The 16,473-nt window shown below is 46.1% G+C and overlaps 1 protein-coding gene across 4 annotated transcripts in view; it reads right to left on the bottom strand.

Moving 5' to 3' along the window:
- Positions 1-860: 860 nt before the first annotated feature.
- The window catches only part of CLASRP (CLK4 associating serine/arginine rich protein), a 32,277-nt gene continuing 16,664 nt past the window's right edge, over positions 861-16,473 (bottom strand). For 2 of the 4 annotated variants that reach the window (XR_011560329.1, XR_011560330.1), the window contains exons 14-23: positions 16,117-16,344; positions 12,749-13,018; positions 11,168-11,350; positions 8,834-8,877; positions 4,282-4,342; positions 4,119-4,177; positions 3,227-3,273; positions 3,057-3,139; positions 1,865-1,889; positions 861-1,066 (exon numbers count right to left, since the gene is read on the bottom strand). Coding sequence is in view for 2 of the 4 variants with exons in the window: in XM_070764491.1 (XP_070620592.1) it covers positions 1,024-1,066; positions 1,865-1,889; positions 3,057-3,139; positions 3,227-3,273; positions 4,119-4,177; positions 4,282-4,342; positions 8,838-8,877; positions 11,168-11,350; positions 12,749-13,018; positions 16,117-16,344 (1,039 nt within the window). In the remaining 2 variants the exon portion in view is untranslated. The remainder of the gene's footprint in view (positions 1,067-1,864; positions 1,890-3,056; positions 3,140-3,226; positions 3,274-4,118; positions 4,178-4,281; positions 4,343-8,833; positions 8,878-11,167; positions 11,351-12,748; positions 13,019-16,116; positions 16,345-16,473) is intronic. The other 2 variants (XM_070764491.1, XM_070764492.1) reach the window with 1 other exon arrangement.

Raw genomic sequence — 16,473 nt, 5'->3', positions numbered from 1 at the left:
TGACTCTGCCAGGCAGCACCATCTGGGGTTTTTTTAAACGTGATTTTTTTCCCGACTTAAGCATTTAAATTTAAATCTTAAACTTAAAGCATTTAAGCAACGTGAAAAAATATTATTTCACTGAAAGAGTAGTAGATCCTTGGAACAAACTTCCAGCAGACGTGATAAACCCACAGGAACTGAATTTAAACATGCCTGGGACAAACATAGATCCATCCTAAGATCAAATACAGGAAATAGTATAAGGGCAGACTAGATGGACCAGGAGGTATTTTTCTGCCTATGTTTCTAATCGGAAAGTGAACACAAGAACAAGGGGGCACAATCCGAGGAGAGTTGGGGGAAAGATCAGAAGCAATGTGAGAAAATATTATTTTACTGAAATAGTAGATGCTTGGAACAAACTTCCAGCAGACGTGGTAGATAAATCCACAGTAACTGAATTGAAACATGCCTGGGATAAACATAGATCCATCCTAAGATCAAATACAGGAAATAGTATAAGGGCAGACTAGATGGACCAGGAGGTCTTTTTCTGCCGTCAGTCTTCTAGGTTTCTATGTTAAATAGTTTGATTTTTTGCCTGATTTATTCCATTTTTTCCCCAAATTCCCTGATCATTCCCTGATTTCCCCGTTTTTCAGGTTTGCTGGACACCCTGTTAGCAACCCACCAAAATTATGAGAGATTCCAAAAAAAGGGCCTTATGACACGGTTTGCAAGTTAGAATGTTGGTCCTCAGTGGTCACATCACCACATTTTATGTGCTTTACCAACCAGCCCAGTCACAAACTCCTTGAATATGACACCCCTGAACTCGGAGAGGGAGGACACTGCCACAGAGCCAACATCGTGAACCATTTAACCTTTTTTTTCTCCTTCAAACTTTATTTTTCTGACAAAAAACAGCAATGTACAGCATTGTTACACGGTAGGGTTAACATATGAGACCTCCCCCCCATCCAGGAGGGGAGCCCGCGGGGCGAGAAGTCAGCAGCGTGGCTTTGCACCAAGGATACCATCCTAGTGGCGGTAGTGGGGGCTTCGGGACCTTGACCGCGAGTGCCTGCAAGAGACCGAAGAACAAAAAAAAAGGCGTGAAGGACAGTGGAAAACTTGGTGGGTTCCATTTTCCAGTATCCAGACATGAAATAGTCCAGATTTGGTGGGCTCCTAAGCCAGTTTCCCCCCAACCTGGTGCCTTTTAAATAGAGCAGGGGTGGGGGAACTATGCCTCCCTTTAGGACCCGTGGACTTCAACCCCCAGATTTCCTGAGCCGGCATAGTGGACAGTTGAAGTCCATGGGTCCTAAAGGGGCCATAGTTTGAGGTCCCGGATTGTGGGGGCAATATGCTGGCTCTGTGCTATTGCTAACATGTGTAAGCCGCCCTGAGTCTAAGGAGAAGGGCGGCATAAAAATTGAATAAATAAAAATAAATAAAATAAAAATAAAATAGTTCCCCCACCCCTGAAATAGAGCAAACTAGCTGCTTGTGTTGTACAGGCTACTGCCCCCTCCATATTCAGTTTGGGCTGCCTCTTGGATACATCAAATTGGCCACCATGCACCAATCCTGGACCAGATGGGGCCTTTGAAGGTTTTAATTTGTATTTCTTTCCCCGCCAAGTAAAGTATTAAATCCATTTTGGATAGTAGAAGTATACAAATGCGTTTAAAAAATAAATGTGGCTTCATTCAGCAGCGCTCTAGCGTTCAAAACAAAGCCTCAGGTACTTCGTGTCCAGGTCCTCCTCCAATGGCTTGATTCAATGTCCAAAGCGGCCAATTTCAACATGGCGTCTACAGTCCGTTCAGTCTGCCCCTTCAGCACCTCTTAAGTAGGTTTAAAAATCAGGCCTTACCTTCTTGACGAGCTGTGTTCTCGACCTGAAAAACAAATAGAAATAATACAACCTCTGCCTGGGCGACTTTGGGCCAACCACCAGGTGACTGTGAGTTCTAGTCCTGCCATAGCCATGAAAGCTGGCTAAGCAACTTTGGGCCAGTCACCAGGAGACGGTGAGTTCTAGTTCTGCACTAGCTATGAATTAATGCTGAGTGACTTTGCGAACCTTGTTCTGGAACCAATTAAGTTCATAAGACCCTCATCACCTCGAGGCTCGACTACTGTAACGCTCTCTACAGGGGGCGACCTTTGAAAAGTGTTCGGAAACTTCAGATCATGCAGAATGCAGCTGCGAGAGCAATCATGGGCTTCCCCAAATATGCCCATGTTACTCCAACACTCCGCAGTCTGCATTGGTTGCCAATCAGTTTCCATTCACAATTCAAAGTGTTGGTTATGACCTATAAAGCCCTTCATGGCATCGGACCAGATTATCCCAGGGACCGCCTTCTGCTGCACGAATCCCAGCGACCAGTTAGGTCCCACAGAGTGGGTCTTCTCCGGGTCCCGTCAATTAAACAATGCCGCTTGGCGGGACCCAGGGGAAGAGCCTTCTCTCTGGCGGCCCCAGCCCTCTGGAACCAACTCCCCCCAGAGATTAGAACTGCCCCCACCCTCCTTGCCTTTTGTAAGCAACTTAAAACCCACCTCTGCCGCAAGGCATGGGGGAACTGAGATGCTCTTTCCCCCTAGGCCTTTACAATTTACGCATGGTATGTCTGTACGTATGTTTGGTTTCATAATAAGGTTTTTTTTAGTTATTTTAGTATTGGATTGGATTGCTACATGTTGTTTTTATCGTTAGCCGCCCCGAGTCTACAGAGAGGGGCGGCATACAAATCCAATAAATAAATAAATAAGACAAGGTATCACTGTACTTTAAAAAATACAGTACTTGTGAAGAAGTACCAGAGTCCTTAGAGAGTTGGGTGGCATGCAAATTGAACCAATCAATCAGTCAATCAATCAACTAACTTATGGCACGCTTGGGGCAACGCTCTCTTCCGCATTTATACGCCACCATGCTTGGCTCCAACCACATCGTACACGCCGATGCTCGTAGAATGTACCCCTTGGCCGGAGCGTGCCGCTTGAGCCTGGCACAACCTGTTCCCAATTTCAAACCTGTTGTACTTGGCAGCACTTACTGTGGCGCGGGGAAGGGGAGCGGCTGTGGCGGCTGTACTGTCGCTCCCACTCCTCCCGCTCCTTCTCCCGCCGTTCCCGCTCCCTGCAAGAGAAGAAAAACGGGAGGTCAGCTGGGACGAAGCACCGCGCCACCCTGCCACAAGGACGGGGAAAATCGAAAAAGATTTACTTCATCCGGATCTTCCGAGCCATGGCACGCAACTCGTCCTCTCGTTCCTGGAAGAGAAGACGGAAGTCCTGTCAGCCCAAGCATGAAAGCTACCAGGGACATCTTCCTAGCAACCCACAGTGCTGCTTTCTACTTATCGCCACTTAATGCTTAGCAGCCTCGTGAGCAGTCATGGACCTCCCTAAGTATGCCCATGTTTCTCCAACACTCCATCGACTACATTGGTTTCCAAACACAATTCAGAGTGTTGGTAATGACCTTATAAAAAGCTAAACATCAAACATCATCCATTCAAGTACAACCAAAGCATATTAGTTGTAAGCTGCCCCGAGTCCCCAGAGAGGGGTGACATATAAACCCAATTAATAAATAAATAAAATAAATTATAAACTGACAAAATTGAAGGGGTCCAAAGACGGGCTACAAGAATGGTGGAAGGTCTTAAGCATAAAACTTATCAGGAAAGACTTCATGAACTCAGTCTGGAGGACAGAAGGGAAAGGGGGGACATGATCGAAACATTTAAATATGTTAAAGGATTAAATAATGTCCGGGAGGGAAGTGTTTTTAATAGGAAAGTGAACACAAGAATAAGGGGGCACAATCCGAGGAGAGTTGGGGGAAAGATCAGAAGCAATGTGAGAAAATATTATTTTACTGAAATAGTAGATGCTTGGAACAAACTTCCAGCAGACGTAGATAAATCCACAGTAACTGAATTGAAACATGCCTGGGATAAACATAGATCCATTGTAAGATAAAATACAGAAAATAGTATAAGGGCAGACTAGATGGACCAGGAGGTCTTTTCCTGCCGCCAATCTTCTATGTTTCTATTACAATGGACCCTCTCGGTGACCACCTTGGGACAATCGGTCGGCTTCCTGCTCACCTGTCTTTCGTGTTCCTGTTGCATCATCTTTTCCTGGGCTGCTTTCTTGTCGGCTTTAACTGGACAGGCAGAGCAGAAAAGTGAGGGGTGGTGGTGGCAGGAGGGGTCTCCACATGGGTCCCAGCCACTGCCCTTCCCACCAAGCCCTGAAGATGATGCTTACATTGTCGGTTAAGCGCCTTCTGCATCCGCAGTTTGAGTTTCTCCTGTGGAGTCAGCTTTGGCTATAAGCAGAAGCAAACAGAAAGGTATTACGACGTTTGCCCCGGAGCCCGAGTTCCTCCGTCCTGTTTGGGGGAGGCACAGGTGGAGAAAGGCCAGGGTCCCCTATAAATAAAGTATTATTGTAATAGAGGCGAGGGGAAGAGATGGGGACGACGAGACGGCCATTCACTGGAATATACGAGAACGAAACGCCTTGTGTTTTGAGTTCCCAGGGACCGGCTCTATCTTCCGCAAAGAACCAAATAAAAGTCTACCACGTTTCCCCGAAAATAAGACCCTGTTATATTTTGTTTGAACCCTGAAATAAATCCTTGGCCTTGTCACCATGCACTCAAAAGCCCATTTGGGCTTATTATCAGGGGAGGTCTTATTTGGGGGGAAACAGGGTAGTTTTATTTTTTAAAAGAATTGGGTTTTCTACTGCTATTTTTTTTTCCTTGGGTATGGATCGACCCTTGTGAGGTGGGACACGAATCTTCCCAAATGGAAAAATAGACTGTATCTAAGGCCATTTAAATACATATAAATTGTTGGGATCAGTCGTCCCAGCCATTTTGGGAAAAAAACAAGCTGAAAACCAAGATTGATCTTAGTGGTTGAGAACTAATCTGGTCTGGTGATTAAGGCACCTGGCTAGAAAGCAGGAAAGAGTGAAACAGCCTTAGGCATGAAAGCCAATTGGGTGACAGGGAGTTCTACTCCTGTTTCAGACATGAAAGCCAATTGGGTGACTTTGGGCCAATCACTAGGAGACAGGGAGTTCTAGTCCCACTTTAGGCATGGAAGCTAATTAGGTGACTTTGGGCCAATCACCAGGAGACAGGGAGTTCTAGTCCCGCCTTAGCCATGAAATCCAATTGTGTGACAGTGAGTTCTAGTCCCACTTTAGGCATGGAAGCCAATTAGGTGACTTTGGACCAATCACCAGGAGACAGGGAGTTCTAATCCCGCCTTAGCCATGAAATCCAATTGTGTGACAGTGAGTTCTAGTCCCACTTTAGGCATGGAAGCCAATTAGGTGACTTTGAACCAATCACCAGGAGAGAGGGAGTTCTAGTCCCGCCTTGGCCATGAAATCCAATTGAGTGACAGGTGAGTCCTGTCTTAGACATGAAAGCAGTGAGTTCTAGTCCCACTTTAGGTATGAAAACTGCCTACGTGCCTTTGAGCCAGTCAGTCACTTTCGGCCCAGCCAACCACACAGGGTTGTTTTTGTGGGGGAAACAGGAGGAGGAAGTGCCTTGGATAGGTTTGCCACCTTGAGTTATTTGTAAAAATTAATAAATGTGGAATATATATATATATGTAGATTGTTCTGAGTTCGGGTTTTGCCCCGTGTAATATTTTGAGTGTCTATGCGACGTTTCGGTGAAATCGCATTCACCATCATCAGGCTGAAGTTGTTAGCTTAGTGTTGCTGTAAATATAGATAATATAGATAAATATATATAAATAAATATAGAATGTGATTTCACCGAAACGTCGCATAGACACTTCAAAATATTACACGGGGCAAAACCCGAACTCAAAACAATCTACAGACATATACCCGTGAAAATATATATATGTTTTCGTAGATTTTCACGGGTACAGGTATGACGGTCTTGGTATATTCGGGTTTCTTCCCGTGTAGGATTTGGAAATTTCTGGCGACGTTTCGACGAGGTCCCACTTGTCATCTTCAGGCTGGTGTTTCTGTCCTTGTTCTAGGGCGAACACAGCGAGACCTTTATAGAAGGAAGGCAGCTCAGGTCTCCCCGTGTTCGCCCTAGAACAAGGACAGAAACACCAGCCTGAAGATGACGAGTGGGACCTCGTCGAAACGTTGCCAGAAATTTCCAAATCCTACACCGGAAGAAACCCAAGACCGCCATACCAGTACCCGTGAAAATCTACAAAAACATATACACATGCCGACCACGTGATAAATCAAGATAACAAAGCCGGCAAAATTGTTTTTAGGAAGGCCCATTCCCTTTCTGGAGATCTAACCTGCCCAAAAAAATCAGAATTATCAGCCTTTTGGGGGGCAGGGGGAGATCAAAGCCCCTGGGCCTTCCTGATTTCCACGTATCTGCAACTCTTCCAGGAATCAGGGAGGCTTTCAAACCTTGTTTATACAGGGCAGGATTCCAAAAACTTGCCACATTTTTCTTTTCAGACATTTTTTCCTGTCCTGTCTGCAGCCCTCTGACTCATGTTAACATTTCCGTCTTCTGCGGGGATCAAAGCAACATCCCCCCTCTCTCCCGGCCAGGAATTTGGCACCGAATCAAGCCCCAATTTTTTTTTAAAAAAAATTCCATCTTCTGAAGCTGCCTCAAACCATTAACTGGGCCGATCCCGGCCATCCGAAGAGCTACAACTCAACATATTTGGAATATCCTCAACTAGGAAATACCAGCGGACACAAATGGGGGTGGCGGGGGGCTGTCCATCACGGCAAATCAACAGGACGATTGCAGGTGGCCCTTTGGTGGAGGCCAAAATGGACCCCCAAATTTCTGCGACCCAAGTCAGACATTGGTGGTGTGAGTTTTGCCCCATTTTTCGACCACGTTTCTTACGTGCAGTTGTTAAGTTGGTAGCACGATTGCTCACTCAACTCGATTTTCCCTCATTGTGTCTGCAGGTTTCGGGGAGGGGAGAAGGGGTTGCGCATGAATGGCAGGCGACTACGCGCAGGCGGTTCCCTTCGTGCAAGGGGCTGAAGTAACCAAGTAACTTATTTTGTACTTTTAAGCAAATGTAGGATTGTGGGTGACAAGGAAGGCTGCGTCATGGTCTCCTTTTGATAGCAAGCAGGCTTGTATTTTGTGGCCCCTTTCTACACTATTATTCTGTTACCGTATTTTTCGGAGTATAAAACCCACTTTAATTTGGGGGGAGGAAAATAGGAAGAAACAAATCTGCCTATCAGGTATTCGTCTGGCCAGCGTCCTTAGTCTGGCCAGTTTCAGCACATTATTTTATCCCCTGGTTAGGTGTTGTGGTTAGCTCTGGCCCAGCTCCTGCCCCAAGGACTGTGGATGTGGGGGAGACATCCACATGCTGCAGGCCTGTTTTGCCCCCCCCCCCGGTGGAATCTGCTGATGAAGGCTCCTCTGACCAAGAAGACATGAGTGACAGGGAGGAGGAGAGTGGGGCAGACAGCTCAGAAGGAGATCAATTCTCTAGCTCCTCCTTGGATTCGGAACAAGAGTTAATGATACAGCCACGCATGCGGAGAGCGATGCATAGGCAGCAACAACTGAGAGATTATTATCAAAGAAAATGAGGCCACCGGTGGTTGGGTGGGGCTGTGGTCATTAGTGAGGCTGCTATAAAGAGCAGCCTGTGGGTTTGGCCATTGTGGAGGATTATCTGATCGTTGTGTTTCGTGACTGCATTGCTGACTTTGACCTTTTTTGTGCTGATTTTTCCCCGCTTTGAAACTAAACCAGAGCCAAGTGTGTTTCACTTTGTGAAAGAAGAAGGACTGTGAATTGCCTCACAGCTGCAAGCTAAGTATCACAGAACTGATAAGGGACTTGTACCAATTACCAGTTTGTTTGGAGACGAGTGCTCTTTGCTATACCAAAAGAGGGCTTAGGTTAAGGGAATTTTCATTATAAAGAACATTGTCTTGAATTTTCAAACGTGTGTGTGTGTCTGAAATTTGTACCTGTGAATTTTGGGGAGGAGTCTACCAGAGAGCCTGACAGAACAGTTAGGGCTGGAAAAAAAACCTTTTTTCAGAGGGAGTTGCAATTTTAAAAAGCCTACAGACTTAGGGCTAGGAAAAAAAACATTAGTTGGATGGAGTAGCAGTGAAAAAGCCTGCAAGGTGGTAAGAGTTGGGAGGCTTGTTAGGGCTGGGGGGAAAAAGCTTCTTAAAAGCTACGTTCAGAGTATAAGACGCCCCCCCAATTTTCAGCCTCTTTTAGGGAGGTAAAAGTTGTGTCTCATACCCCGAAAAATACGATAAGTTCTATCTGCAACCTTCACTAAATTTATTTATTTATTGACTGATTGGATTTGTATGCCGCCCCTCTCCGCAGACTCGGGGCGGCTAACAACAGCAATAAAACAGCATATAATAATAATCCAATACTAATTAAAAACCCTTATTATAAAACCAAACATACGTACAGACATACCATGCATAGAATTGTAAAGGCCTAGGGGGAAATTCCCCCATGCCTGGCGGCAGAGGTGGGTTTTAAGCAGCTTACGAAAGGCAAGGAGGGTGAGGGCAATTCTAATCTCTGGGCGGGAGTCGGTTCCAGAGGGCCGGGGCTGCCACAGAGAAGGCTCTTCCCCTGGGTCCCGCCAAGCGACATTGTTTAGTTGACGGGACCCGGAGGAGACCCACTCCGATACAAAACGCTCCAGCACAACCATGCAAAGACCCCCACGTAGCACATTTTTTCCTGCATGTCTATGGTTCCCTGAGTCTTTTGTTTTTCTGCAGTGGTGGGAATTTTAAGAGGTGAGGTTTAAATTCTTACTGACTTTGGCAGCTCCTGCCTCTTTACCACCAGCCGTTTCAGCCCTGAGAGAGAGAGGAGAGAGAGAGATGGGTGTCAATCAAAAGATCATCTGAGTCAGCAAAGCGCGTGCCTTTGCAAGGCTAAACAAGCACTAAAGGGGATAATGCTTTAATTGAGCGATAATTATAATTAAATTTTCCAAAATATAAAATACAAAGGACACGGGGGGAGGGGGGGGAAACAATGGGGAAATTGAAAAAGACAAGTGTAAAGGGGGGGGGGGAAACAAAGAGAAAAACATTGACCGCTGACTTTCTTTAGTGCAGTAGAATAAGACAGCATCATTACAGCCTCAACCTGTTGCTGATTAATATGGACTAGCCACTTCTACAACAAACGTATCGGAAGGCCAAAACTCAAAGTCAACTTTTTTGTTTATTTTTATCTCTCAAGCACAGAATCCAGAAGCAGCTTCCAAGGAGAAACAAGTGGGATGAGATGTTTTGCTTTGCTTAAGGCAGACAATTAGCTGGATGAAAGATCAAAAGCAACGGGAGAAAATATTATTTGACTGAAAGAGCAGTAGATCCTTGGAACAAACTTCCAGCAGACATGGTTGGTAAAACAACAAAATAACAATATATACACTACATACACATAAAGAAAGAAAAAAAAAGGAAAAAGAAAAAGGAAATAAAGCATCTTGCTTTATACATAGAATGTTTGGTATCATTACTTAGAGTCTGCACCACCTAAAAGGTAGTGTGATTGGCTTGCAGCTTATACATAATACAAAAAGGAATATCTTCCTTTTAATAATTATTACATATTTATTACATATATACAACCTTTTGATTTTCTTGTTATTGTATCAATTTTATATCATTTTCTCAATGGTATAGTAATGCTTTGATTTGTTGATATTTCTTCATGGTATCAATTTAATTTTTCTCTCTAAATTTGGGATTAGGGTTCCCAATTTTCTTTCATTTTAATTTGTTTTTTGCAATCCAGATATACCACCTGTCCCAGCTTTTATGGGCAGATCATAACCCAATTTGGATAAAATGGAGGAGCAGGAAAGTTATACTAAAAACATTAGAAAATATTATTTTACTGAAAGAGTAGTAGATCCTTGGAACAAACTTCCAGCAGACGTGGTTGGTAAATCCACAGTAACTGAATTTAAACATGCCTGGGATAAACATATATCTATTGTAAGATAAAATGCAGGAAATAGTATAAGGGCAGACTAGATGGACCATGAGGTCTTTTTCTGCCATCAGTCTTCTATGTTTCTATTTAGCCCGCTCTACTGGTTTCCTCGCTTTTTCCACCCCTTCATGGTGGGAACGAAGGCTGCCCTTTAAAGAGCGCGTGGGAGCTTTTCAACTTAGGCAAAATGCAGCAGCCGCCACAAAACTACACTGACGGCCAGCTGTCGTTTAAAAGGCACTGATGGAAGAGATGCCCTCTGAGCTTGGTGGTTTCCTTGCAGACGTCTCATGACCCATCTAGGTAACATCATCAAGTGCTAGAAAGGAGTGGGGCTTGCAGAGTAGAGGAAGAAAAGGACTGTGGGGTCCTTGGTGCCCTCTGAGCTTGTTGGGGTTTTTGGCAGACGTCTCGTTACCCAAATAAGTAACATCATCAGTGCCCCAAAAAAAGAAGGGGTGTTGGAGAAGGGGAGGACGCCAAAGACTATATGCCAGTGATGGCAAACCTTTCTGGCACCGAGTGCCCAGAAAATATGCGCATGTGTGCCCGCCAGAGTGCCAGAAACCCAAAGACCATCTGGCTGGCGCGTGCGTGCCTGTTTTTTGGCCATTTTGGGGGCTGTTTCCAGGGAGTTTTGGGGTACTTTTCAAGCTGTTTTGGGCTGTTTTTAGACCAATTTTGCGATATTTTTGGCCCCGGGAATGGCCCAAAATGACCAGAAAATGGCCCAGAAAATTGTCTTTTTTGGGAATGTTTTAGGCCGGTTTGGGGGCCATTTTTCAGGCTGTTTTTGGCCTGAAAAATGGCCCCCCAAACAGCCTAAAATGCCCCCAGAAGGCCAAAAAACACCCCAAAATTGCTCCCCAAAGGCCAGAAAACGGCCAGTTTTTTGGCAGTTTTCAGGCTGTTTTTCCAGTGCAGTGAAGACCATCTGGAAATAGCCTGGGTGCCCACAGAGAGAGCTCTGCACGCCAGTCCTGGCACTCGTGCCATAGGTTCACCATCACGGCATTAGATGCTCTTCGGTGCTCTCTGAGCTTAACTATGCTCGCTCCCTGGAATTACGAATACAAATAATCAAGGCAGGGTATCAATAAAAACATGAAATAAACATGAATAAAACGGCACGCTCACTTTTTCAGTTTCTCCCCTACGGCAGGCAAAACCGCAGGCCTCAGCGTTTTCTCTCTGACCGGAGAGACTGACCGGCTGCGGCTCCGCGATTCGCTCTCACTTTGGCTGCTGCGGCTGCTGCTCCAGTGCCTCCCTCCTCTACCGCTGCTCCACCGGTAATGTTCCCCAGATCGGGAATGGCTCCTGGGAAGGAGGGAAGAAGGAGCCTTGCATGAGGGCAGGGGACTTGCAACCCAGGTCACTTTTAAGCCTCATGGACTTCAACTCCCAGCATTCCCCAGCCAGCTAAGCAGAGGAAATCCACTCTTGGCAACTTATGGACTTATTTATTTATTTTATTTATTTATTGGATTTGTATGCCACCCCTCTCCGGAGACTCGGGGCGGCTAATAGCAATAATAAGACAGCGTATAACAATAATCCAATACTAAGAACAATTAAAAACCCATTATAATAAAAAACCAAACATACATACAGACATACCATGCATAAAATTGTAAAGGCCTAGGGGGAAAGGGTATCTCAGTTGCCCCATGCCTGGCGGCAGAGGTGGGTTTTAAGTAGCTTACGAAAGACAAGGAGGGTGGGGGCAATTCTAATTTCTGGGGGAGGGAGTTGGTTCCAGAGGGCCGGGGCCACCACAGAGAAGGCTCTTCCCCTGGGTCCCGCCAAGCGGCATTGTTTACTTGACGGGACCCGGAGAAGGCCCACTCTGTGGGACCTAACTGGTCGCTGGGATTCGTGCGGACTTATGGACTTCAACTCCCAGAGCGGGCAAAATAAAAGAGAGATAGATATTAGATCACACAAATAATCACAGCGGCTAGATTAATATATGCACAATTTTTACTTGCATATAATCTCTCTTTTCCTCCCACTCTTTTTTCTTTCATCTCTCTGTCTTCAATTCCTGCCTTTCTCAGTTAAGCTGTCAGTTTCCGCGCACGGGCAGCTTAACTAAGAAAATAAACAACAAAGTTGAGGAAGAATTTACCAATGGTTGGGATAAATTTTATGAATGGCTAGGAAGAAGGGGAAGAGGAAAAAAGAACGAGAGAGTTAATAAGTGAGAGGAAATTTGGGGAATAAAGACCATAGTTTTCGGACATAAAAGGGAAAAAAGATGGATATACCTAATTAAGACCATTACCCAGATTTTATTTATATGATGTAAGTATGTTCTGTGTAATAGAAATAGAAAAGAAACACTATTAGAATGGCATGTCACAAAACTGTCCAAATCTTTTTTTGTGTTTTGTTTCTCTTCCTGTTTATGTCTGTGTTTTATAAATAATTTTTTTTAAAAAAAATAAAAATCTCTTTCCTTTCTCTATCCTCTCTTTTCCTCTCCGTCTTACTTCTGTTTGTGTTTGACTATTTTGCTTGGTTTTTTATATGTAAACAACTATTAAAAAAAAAAGAAAGAACTTCAACTCCCAGAATTCCCCATCGAGCGCGGCTGGCTGAGGAAGTCTGGGAGTTGAAGTCCGCTTAAAAGTTGCCAAAGTTGGACATCTACCCTTGCCCCTCCCCGAAAGAGATACACAAGGGCACCCTTTTCCTGCAGCTTGGCTCACTGACCTCGATCTGCGCCGAGAGCCGTAACGCCAGCCCCGTTCCGTCGACCGCGACCTGGAGTGTCGGCGCCCATCCCGAGAGCCTCCGGCTGAGTACCGCCTGGTCCTGCTGTGGGACCGGGAATATCTGTGGCTGCGGGAACGGCTGTAGCCGCCGGTCCGGTGGTAGCTACTTGTCCGATGGGACCGTGAGCTGGACTGCGAGCTGGAGGAGGAGGAAGTGGACGTGGAAGAGGAGGAGGAGGTGGAGGAGGAGGAGGAAGTGGAGCGTCGCCTGGAAGGAGGAGAGGCAGGATGCTGGCTGGTCACCCAGGAGACCGGCAGGGGAGGAGAAAGGCCAAAGGACGTCCCCAACTGCCAAGGGCTAATCCTGCCGGACAATCCCCAAAAGGAGGAGGGAGGGGGGGAAAAAACGCTTCCGAAATTAACGGCCACGGCTCGGTCCTCTGCAATGGGTCGGGCTGCCCTTCGCTTCCCAGGCTTCTCTCGGCTTCTTTGAGGCGCCCACTTCCCCAAGACAGGAAGGGTTGGGAAAACCCCACCGGCTTCCACACCACGTCCGCTTTGGCCTAAGTGCAACGGGCACAGGGAGGTTGGTGGGCTGTAATGACTCCTTGCTCAAGGGACCAAATTTTGAGCCTTCAAGCTCAGTATCCCTGGGGCGCCCGTCCCGTCCTCGAGAATTCCCAATTTTCTTTCAAAGGGAGGAAACGGTCCCTTTTCAAACTTTACAAAGGCTGATTTAAAATAAAATTTAAAAACTCTGCATAGCAACCTACCCTAACAGAGTGGGACCCCTGCAGAGTTTATTATTGTTTGCCAGAAGGCTTCAGACAGGACAAGGGAGGACAGTTGTCAATACAGTGTTCCCTCGATTTCCGCGGGGGATGCGTTCCGAGACCGCCCGCGAAAGTCGAATTTCCGCGAAGTAGAGATGCGGAAGTAAATACACCATTTTTGGCTATGGACAGTATCACAAGCCTTCCCTTAACACTTTAAACCCCTAAATTACCACTTCCCATTCCCTTAACAACCATTTACTCACCATTATTACTGCTACTCACCATTGAATAAGACACTTAGTGATCCTGATATTTATGAACCTAATTATTTATTAGCAATAATCATTTTTTTGGTTATCTGCAAAAATTATTCGTTTGGCGATGACATATGACGTCATCGGGTGGGAAAAACCGTGGTATAGGAAAAAAAACCGCAAAGTATTTTTTAATTCATTTTTTTTTAAAAAAACGTGGTATAGGCTATTCGCGAAGTTCGAACCCGCGAAAATCGAGGGAACACTGTAATGTAAATGTCAATCCACAAATGAACCTGGCTGAGGCTTCAGGGCTGCCACAAAAGACAGGGAAGGGGGAAATAGCTAGAGGGGAGTTTTGTGGCCAAAACCACCAAGCTTTCCCTGTGGGAACCAAGGACGTTCTCGCAGGTGGTTGGAGGAGCAAAATAACCAAGCAACCGGCCAGCGACTGGATTGGACAGCGTTACCGGGAACTTGAGGAGGAAATCTTTCTTTTTGAATTATGGGGAAAACCGCGGGAAATCTCAGAGTCAGCTTTCACTATTTGTGCCAAAGTGATGCATCAAATAAAACTGTTCTTTTGAAGAGATTGACGGCCCTTGGAATTCTACCATCTCTGGATGCATGGCTTGGAACGCGGACATCAAACTGACTCCGAAAGTTCCAGCGGCTTCCACGTACTTGAAAAATAAACTTTTCCCCTTCTCCCCCCCGCCCCAAGTCACTGGTCAAGGCTGTCCAAGACTGGGGTTCATTAAGAATCCCCTCCAGAGGTCTGTAAAAACTTGGTTTTGCTGGCAAGAAGACTTGGAAGGCATTGGCTGCCCTGCCACAATTTTTGCTGCCGCTTAAGATTTTGGGGGATAGCGGCATATAGAAATTAAATACAGGCAATCCTCCACAGTTCGTTTAACGGCCGTCCCAAGTTACAACGGCCCTGAGAAAAGGGATTTATGACCCTTGTCTGCACTTATGACCGTTTGATGAGCAACTGCCCCTGGTCAAAACCCGGACAAACCCTCCTATTTATGACGGTTTCAATGTCCCAGGGTCACGGGATCATCTTTTAGTGACCGCAAAGTCGACTCTTAATGATTGCGTTACGAATTTAAAAAGAGCCGTGATTCAGTTAAACAAATGGACGAGGGTCGCCCAGAAAGTAATGCACCACATTGTTTTTTCTCAGCCTACAGTAAGGGTACGAATGCGAAACTTTAGATCTACATTATTTGAATTGTCAGGAGTGTGTGTGTGTAAATTTTGCCTTTCTTCAGACATAGCGAAGCTGCAGCCGTGTTTCGAAACGGCATCTGTAAGTGATGTATGTTACAAGCAGTTTGTCGTTGTTGAATTTCTCACTGCAGAGAAAGAAACTGTTGGGAACATTCACCAACGTTTGTGTAGCAGTTTATGGAGGATCTGAATGGATCTGAATGGAAGCCACTCGCGGGAGACACTTTGAGGATGACGAAGAGGTGATTCGCACAGGGCAGAAAAGGCTTAGTGACCAGAACAAGGAGTGCCATCGACAGGGCGTACACGCCCTTGTGTCTCGCTGGAGGAAGGCCATAGAACGGGACGGAAATTACGTGGAAAAATAGGGAGAATAGAAGAAACATCATTCTTTCTTTTGTGTAAGTTTCATTGTGTTCAATAAATAATTGTTGTAGAAAAAAAATGTGGTGCATTACTTTCTGGGCGACCCTCGTAGCAAGAACAGCCATAAAACGGGGCAAATTAACCCACTTCTCACTTAGTAACGTAAATTCCGGGCTTAGTTGTGGCCCTAAGTCGAGGACTAGCTGTAAGTCGAATCAGAAAGCTTAGCCTTTTAAAAAGGTGGATCCAAATACTATCGGTATTCGTGGTGGTGGAGAGGGCAAGCAGTGGTCATTGCAGAATTGGCTTGTTTGCAAAAGGCTGGGGTTTAATTTGCAATAAACCAACTTCCCAGGCCAAAGGAATCTCCCAATGGTTAATTCAAAGGGATCCCTACAAAATTAAGGAAGCCATACAAGATCCTGGACCTACAGATCGATGCAAGAAACCTCCCAGATCTCTCATGGGGCAAGACACCCTCCACTCTCCCACCGCCTCTTTCCTGATCCCTGACCGGATTCCCTCACGAAAGGATCATTCAGGCAAGGATCGGCCTGCCGGAGTGACCGATGGCAAAGCAGCTCTCCCCTAACACGGTCGGGACCAGGCCAAGCATTCGGGGCGGATTGACGTCAAAAGGAAAAAAAAAAAAAAGCAATCTCTCGACCTTTGACCCCGCAAGGGTCTCTGCTTTAAGGTTTGGGAAAGGCCAGGCGAGTGCAAAAGTTACCGACCGGGAGGAGGCGCTATGACCTGCCGCAACGTTGCCCTGCTGCGCTTGGCCCGAGCGTGGCTTGTTGAGGGGGGGCGTTTTCCGAGGGGCCCCCCCGGCTTGGGAAGCAGCGGCGGCGGCTTCTTCGTCGCTACCCCCGAAGCTGGTGATGAAAGTGATCTTCTCTTCGTGACCGGGGGATGGCGAGCGAGAGCGGGAACGAGACTCGGAGCTGGATTCCGAGGGGGATCTGTTGGGAGGAAGGCAAGGCGGTCACTGGAGAACAGCCGAGGGGGGAGAAGGGAGGGGATACTCCCAGCCCGGAGCAGTTCTTTCGGTTGATGCCAGGTTGAAAGAGGTGCGGTGGTTAGAATCTAAT

The sequence above is a fragment of the Erythrolamprus reginae genome, chromosome 11 (assembly GCF_031021105.1).
Source record: "Erythrolamprus reginae isolate rEryReg1 chromosome 11, rEryReg1.hap1, whole genome shotgun sequence".
Lineage (NCBI taxonomy): Eukaryota > Metazoa > Chordata > Lepidosauria > Squamata > Dipsadidae > Erythrolamprus > Erythrolamprus reginae.
Note: the sequence above shows the minus strand (reverse complement) of the source record. Positions and strands in the feature narration are given on the sequence as shown.